Source organism: Porites lutea, chromosome 12 (assembly GCF_958299795.1).
Source record: "Porites lutea chromosome 12, jaPorLute2.1, whole genome shotgun sequence".
In the NCBI taxonomy this organism is placed as follows: domain Eukaryota; kingdom Metazoa; phylum Cnidaria; class Anthozoa; order Scleractinia; family Poritidae; genus Porites; species Porites lutea.
In genome coordinates, this window is record NC_133212.1 from 6220307 (window position 1) to 6227865 (window position 7559).

Below are 7559 nucleotides of genomic sequence, written 5' to 3' on the forward strand. Positions count from 1 at the left end.
TGTTCAAGTCTCTTAAGCTTTCTGCTCCTCTAATGGTCAAGAAGGTATAAGTCTCTTCAATTTTTAATTAAAAAAAGTCAGAAAGGCGTGAGTAAGAATCGCAGAGCGTAGTGTCTGCGGTCCATCACCTACTTCACTACGCCACTGAGGATTACCCGGCGAGAATTGGTTTGATTTAAAGATAAATAACAACACCCTTAACCCTAAATAGAAGCTTAGCATTTCGAGTAAGTGCTTAACCCTAATCACTAAAATCAGTGAGGTAAACTGAAACGATAAGGAATACTAGGCTGTGTTAACTTTAAAAGGCGTCTAAGCGACCTTTCGACGGATGTTATTAAGCAGCAACAACCTTCTTGTTGTTTTGAGACACAAATTATGGCGGACATGACATCATGTGGAAACGCCCTATACAAAATTATAACTGGCTCGTACCCAGACGCCTCTCTTTCGATGAAAATGTGCGCGCAAAGGAAGGCGGGAAGAACACAACGGGCGTCGCCTGCCGTCTGTACCCTTCCCATGGTCCCTTGCAGTTCATCACCAGTCACTCGCGCTTCGCGCTCGCCTCTGCCATGCGAAAAACAAAGAGCCTGAGAAGGAGGCTGAAATTATAATGTTCTAAAACAGTTAGCTTATTCTTTCCCTGTGCTAACATCGTACGTATATCGAGATATGAAGCACGCGGGAATTTCAAAGAGCGCTCAAGAAAAATCGCAAGTTAGACGATCGCCCATCTCCTGAAAGTATGCGCAAATTTGAATGGCAGGTGCCCGCGCGAGAGTTTGACGTTGAGAGTAGCGCATTTTGTTTTAAAAGATAGCACTGACATTTGACTATTTCGAGTGGACCCCGCGCTAACCGGCGGTCTCCTTCTTGTGGGGCTGTTTCCACAAACTTCCCAGGTGGGCCTTATTTTAGTGCCAAAACGTATCCTGGTTCTTCCGGGTGACACCTTACTCGCCAGTGGTAATTTTTACTCGCGCTATCGTAATTCCTCGCTCAACTTAGGGCTAGTGGTTTATATATCTCTCTCAACAAAATCTGTTTTCATGCTTCAGAATACATTTGTTGTAGTTGATTTTTTTTTATCTCAGGTAATTTTTGTTTTTCTCAATATTTTTAGGTATAGTAATGTACGCTAATGAAGTTTAATCAAAGGAAAAATAAAAATTACCAGAGATAAATAATTAACTACAACGTATACATGTTGTCTTTGCAATTGAAGACATTTTGAAATAAAAAAATCAAGTCAAGCCTCGATCTTTGCAATATTTAGTGGTACCTGTACCGCCGGTTCGCGGTCTGAAATTTTTTTTATTACAACATGACAAAAATTTTTACAAATTAAAACATTTACGTTGTCGCATCCAAATTCGCATTCGGAACAAGACAACATACATTTAACGTCGTGTATGTCTCCAGTTTTGTCATGATTTGCAGTTTTCTTTAAGGATTTGTGGTATATGAAACCCTTACGTTTAATTTTTGCTGAGGTTAATTTTGATTCAGCAAATGTTTGCCAGCGTCATCGAGGAAAATCCAGGGATTATTTCCGTCTAACAATTTAATAAAAACGAAGGATATTTTCGAAACCACTAAAACCCAACAGAACAAAGAACATGGACTTTTATAAGGTTTTAAAAGTAATGAAATACAAACATGTAAATTAAGGCCATTAGTTCACAGGTAACCACCAACCGTTAACAGTTATCTTCTTTAATAATACATTTTTTCATTAAGGAATAACAACAGGTTTACCATTTATATTCACAATTTTTACAAGGGAAAAAAAACTAGATTAAAAAGGAAAAATAACAAAATTACACAAAATTAAATCATTCACTACGATATTTTTGTTTGGTTTGCTCCAGGGACTTCTTTAAACTAACATGTCTTTCAAAAAATGTTCAAGTTAAATATGGGAAGAACTTTTCGATGGACAAAGTACTGTTTTGTTTACAATAGTACAATTATTACATGGTTTATTGAAATTAAACATAACAAAACCACACGCTTACGCTATCAAATTTGATAATTAATGCCGATTATTTGTAGGTTCTGAAATGCACTGCGATGAATTTTAACTTAAGCCAGATATTGGTAATATTTCTAGAACTGAGCAGTAAGCTGGTTTCAGCTGGTTCTAGCCAAGCAGAAAATTATTTGCTGTTTGGGAAAACAGGAAGATAAAATCTTGGTTGATGTGTTTGAAAAAGGCAGCAAACTATTTTGCTTAACAAAACAGCGCGGAAACCTCGATCGACGTACGAGTGGCCGAGGGAACGAGGTTTTGTTAAGTTTCGAGGCTCTTGTCCATTTATTTTCATTATTACTGTAGATAATCTTCCGTTATGCGGAGGACTTCGTTATATAGAGGTTTGTTATATCGGGGTTTCATTGTATCGTCAAAATGAGAACATCAACGTGTGTTATAAAAATTCTTTGTTTTACACTTGCCTCAAATATTTCTTGTGGCGTAAGTAGCAAAGACTGTGCCCACAGCAAAAAGAGAGTCATTTTTGTACCATGCTGAAGCGAAACTGTCATACTCCGGCTTCCAGACTTTGTGAGAAGCTTTGACAATTCCTGTATCGTCCACACCACCTATTAGAACGACCACTGCTAGGTCAGAAAACTGGTGTTGAATGCCACATAGTTTCTGTTGGATAATTTTACTGAGAGCATCGCATCGAGCTTCGCTGTCCCAGGAAGCGAAACTCACATCGCGCAAATTTGTTCTCAGTACCTCTTCAATCGTGTCCTGAATTTTCAGATCTTGCAGCTTACAGGCAGGTTGGAGAATAATCAAGTCATCTTTTGAAACACTTCGGGTTGATGAAATATCTGAGTTTTCGTACGCCCGTTTTCTTGGACGAGTCATCACTGCTCAAGTCAACAACTGAAATCTTGTAAATGCGGCTTCTGTAGCAAGAAAATTTGACGGCGAACTCCACAGCTCCTTTGTCCAAACAAAACTGACGTAATTAGCTTGAAACCAATGCGGAAACGTACAGTTTAGCAAAAAAACTGTCTTGACGCACTTGAGACTTTGCCGGATAAAGTATAAAAAGAGAAAACGATTGACCTGAATTCTATGTCGCTTGTTCTTCCTCGAAGAGAACGATCACTCTGTTAAGTTAATTGTTTTCGCCGGAATTGTAAAGAAACGCTTGACAATGATGTTTCATTAGAACTTAGTTCGACCAACAATTGCTTTCGACTCTCGCAGACTTACAAGGTAATTATGCGAAAAAAACATCTATTGGCTTAAACTCCTATTTTTCTGCCTAATCAATGGATTCTTATCAAATGAATCGGTATTGGATGAGAGGAAAATTTTGCTCCGAGCGCCATAACAAGAAAATAAAAAACGGAACTTGAAATTTACACCACCATGATACAAATAGATTTTTTGTGTTGTAGGAGATTACAGTCTTTTTTGAATTTAGCCAAAAATTGGTCTAAAAATGATAATTCCTCGCCCAAATCCGTTCGGCAGTGAAAAGGAAAAATAATCTTTCGGTAGTAAATGAAACTGTGAATGGCTTTTGTTTTCCTCGGAAGACTTCATTAAGGTTTTTCTTTTACATTTCTAAGCCAATTCATCCGGACAAAATAGGGCTTAATGACGGGAGAATTATGTTAGCTTGCCTTTGTTTTGCCGAACGCTATAATTAAGTCAGTTTGTCAGATTAGTTGGAAGTGAAGACGCATAAAAGATTGGACGTTTGGGCCAAATGAACTCCGGACTTTAGTACGATGCAGCTTGCAATTACTGAGGTAGAAGGTGACTTTTTCACATCTCGGAAAAATGGACGGCTATTAACGGGTGAAAGAAATTATTCGGCTTCCAAACGTAATTACTCGTTAGAACTCATCAGTACCGCGGGCAAAAGAGATACGTTCTGGCATGGTATATTATTCGCGTGCTAAAACTTCAAAAAAATTTGATGAAATATATCTTGTATTCCTTTCGGTGAAGAAAAACTAGTAAGTGTCAAGAATTATTTATCAATGATTTTTTCTTTAAGGAGTATTTTAATCCTTCGCATTAAAAGGTGTTTTCTCGGCCAAGCGGTCTTAAAGCAAGCTTTTCTCGGCGAAAAATATTTAAAGGCCGCACCCATTAAGTGCGATACAAGACAATGGGTTAATCAACGCGTAGCGTCTGTCGGCCTGGCAGCCGTCATTTCTCTGTGCGGTATTTTTCGTTCTCTATAAAGAAACTATAGCCTTCATTTTCTCCTTCCAACAAAAGAGGGCCCATTATTTCATCGTAAAAAAACTTAACGGCTTAGATGAATATTTTGGCCGGATGAAAGGGTAAAACTGCTCATTAAAGGCGGCAATTCTTTGCCTCAAGAACTATCACCCAGGGCAAGGCAAATGGAAAAATAAATAAAAACTGAGGTTTGAAACTTTTGAGAAGGGGGTCTGCGAATTCTTTTCTGAGCCATAGGTATGAATATAACCCTGTTAAACATTTTAAGAAAATCAGAGGGAATACTGAGAAACCCATAGCAAAAATTAATAGGTCCGCAAGGTGTGCGTGACAAAGGAACAGTACCTTTCTATTTCGTTAGTATTTTTATTTTGTGTAAATGTTTACTATTAGTTCAGACCCCAAACTGTTCTGCCTTTGCAGTAAAGGTTTTATTTTCTAAAATTTGAAGCGACAAATTAAATATTTATGTTAATTATCAGGAGGTATGTGGATATTCTTCAATTATTGTAGCGGAGCAAGCATGTCCGGTTTGTACACAAACTTGTTTTTTTCCATTTACCTAATATTTAATGATTTTAAGTCATTTTCTTTATTACTTTTTATTACTTTCTCCGTGTTGTTTTCAATATCGTAAAATTAGATTTTCTAATAAGCAGGAGCCGATTAAAACGGAAATGGGTTGACTCAAAATGAAGGAAACTGGCCATCGCCGAAAAAGGAAAAAAATATAATGACAAAAACAAAAAGTGTCCTTCCTAAGTTTAACTTTCGAGTATAAAACTTAATAACAAAACACGAAGACGAAAGCGATTTGAGGTTTCTCGCCAGGCTGCAGTCCTGGACGTTATCAAGTAGTATTTGAAATTACCTGTAATTTTGTGGATTGCTTTCCTAAGAAGCAGTGCTGTTTTCTACGCAAATGACTTGCAGTTTCCCCTCCTCCCACCCGATACAATGTTGAACGTGCGGAAAAATTGTGGATACACGGATTGAACATTGTATATGTGGGGTGGGGGGAGGGGATGGGCATGTGTAGTTCGAAAAAAGGCGCGAAGTATGCAAATTTATCCCCCACTTTTCTTCATGATCCAGTCGGAGTCACCCAATCCGGATTCCGGAATCGTGAAAAATTTGGTTGTGGAATTCGGAATCTTGGTCTGTGGAATTCGGAATACAGCTCAAGGAATCTGGAATCCCAACAATGCTTGGAAGCCAGAATCCGAGTTCTATTGACAAAGATTGGAATCCAACACCAGGAATCTGGAATCTAAGGCCTGGAATCCAGAATCCAAGACTGTCTTGGATTTCCTAACACAGGGTGAGTCAGCGAGTACCATTCTCCAGGAAACTGATCAAGTGGATGAAGATTTTAGTCTAGACTATGGAAACCAGGAATTGACACTAAATAATAAGATAGGGAATTCAAACTTACCTGCAACACAATTTAATAACAAAGCAAGTGTCGAACTCAGTTATTTCTGAAAAATGTCGAATCAAGGATAGGGGGCGGTTTTGGGAGTTTAGTCTAGTATAGGGTGGAAAAGTTTACCTAAATCGAACTAGGTAGGGTTTCAGGGTCCCAGCGGCACATTCCCCCCGGGGGACTTCCATCTGAAATAGACAGGGATTCTCATTGGTAATTAAATCCTTAGAGGCTACCAATCTGCAGTGGCAGATCCAGCGGAGGGGCCCGGGGGCCAAAAAAAATTTTTTTGGAAACCCCCCCTCCTTCCCCCTTATCTAAGGGTCTGGATGACCGCTCCCCCTGCCTCATCTCAAAGTCTGGATCCGGCACTGAATCTGTGCATGGCTTGAAGGCTGTATTGATCCCTAAAGGAGACCATAGTCCAACACAGTAAGGTAACATCAAGTGTTCTCAGCCATAACAGGTGTTATGGGTTACGGCCCTTAATTCCAGCTCTGTCTAAGGCTGCGTGCAAACGGACGCAACAACTCCCAACATTGTTGGCACAACAATGTTGGGAATTGTTGCGTGCGTGTTGGTAGTGGTGTGCAAACGGATGCAACAACTCCCAACAATGTTGGGACCTGCAGTGCATCGTGGGAAGGATACAACCTATAAGTCTTTGTAAACGGTGCATAATGAGCGTGCGTGGCCCCAACAATGTTGGAAGAGCTGTGCAAACGAATCCAACATTGTTGCGCTATGCTTCGGCGATCACGGAACAAAAGAAATGTTGGGAGTTGTTGACTGAAAAGTTTGACTGGTTTCAAACTTGGCGCAACAACAAGCAATAACATCCGACAACATGCAACACGGTGTGCAAACGGACGCAACATGTAACATTTAACAATGTTGCGTCCGTTTGCACACATCCTCAGGAAACAACGCGATGGGTGAGGCTTGAACCCCGGACCCCCAGATCTGGAGTCTGAGGTGTTAACCGCAAGGTCACTCCAAGTATGACATTTTCCATAGATATTTCTTTATGCACAACCTTAAGCCCTACCTTCAACGGTGAAATATTGGCTTTCTGTCGTGAAAATCTCAAGTGACAGCCAAATCCACCTTAACTTCCCTAAGCAAGATGCCACGCATTTTCAGCATTTTCATCTAGGAGTCCCCCACTAGGTTTTTAAGAACTATAGCCAAAATTTCTGACATTTACAATGAGACTGCAGAAACTGCATGCTTACAATGCTGATGTGAAAACTGAAAAGCATAATTTTTTTAAAGGGGGTTATGTCAAACTGTCTGCCCTCTATTTTAAAAAGCTAGAACGATTTTCGCATTCAATTGAATTTCAAAAATTAATAATGGTCCAGTCTTATAATTCAGACTATATTATGCATTGAAACTGTTTCCTATCATCTAATGCAATGGATGGCAAGGTTAGACAGGGATTGAAACTTGAAAATTTGGGTCAATCTTTTCAAGTTCAATACTGTGCCTGCAATAACCAATAAAAAGATAATAAATTATTACAGTTAGTGCTCCTCGAATAATGAAATTTGTTTGATATTTTCTTAACTCTACCGTGTACGGGTTAAGGCGCTAAGTGATGATTTCAGTACAGAATTTTCCTACAAGAGCAATATATTTGTGACATAGCTCCTTACTGCGCTTTTTAAAGACACGCAAACTCTGAAGTTCAAAACCCAACTGACATTTGTGTTTTTCGCTGCCCTCAATCATCTTAGCAGACCTCTTAGGAAACAGAACTTTACTTAAACAGGTTCAAAAGGTCATGGTTTGTGATCTGTGATTAGTGGATTTCAATTCGTTTTGTGTGTTTCTGTGTTTCAAGGTTCGTTGCTTGCGATCATACTAATTATGGTCGACGGCAGCGAAAAACTTAATTGTGAACAC

General features: G+C 39.2%; 1 protein-coding gene across 1 annotated transcript; it reads right to left on the minus strand.

The window, feature by feature from the left end:
- Positions 1–2461: 2461 nt before the first annotated feature.
- On the minus strand, positions 2462–2884 carry LOC140953617 (dynein light chain Tctex-type 5-like). Its single transcript, XM_073403034.1, has one exon. The coding sequence runs from the start codon at positions 2882–2884 to the stop codon at positions 2462–2464; it is 423 nt and encodes a 140-aa protein (XP_073259135.1).
- Between the last annotated feature and the right edge of the window lie 4675 nt (positions 2885–7559).

Bases quoted from the DNA above. Each gene is read 5' to 3' on its own strand.
- LOC140953617 (XM_073403034.1), bottom strand. From the start codon at position 2,884: ATGACTCGTCCAAGAAAACGGGCGTACGAAAACTCAGATATTTCATCA.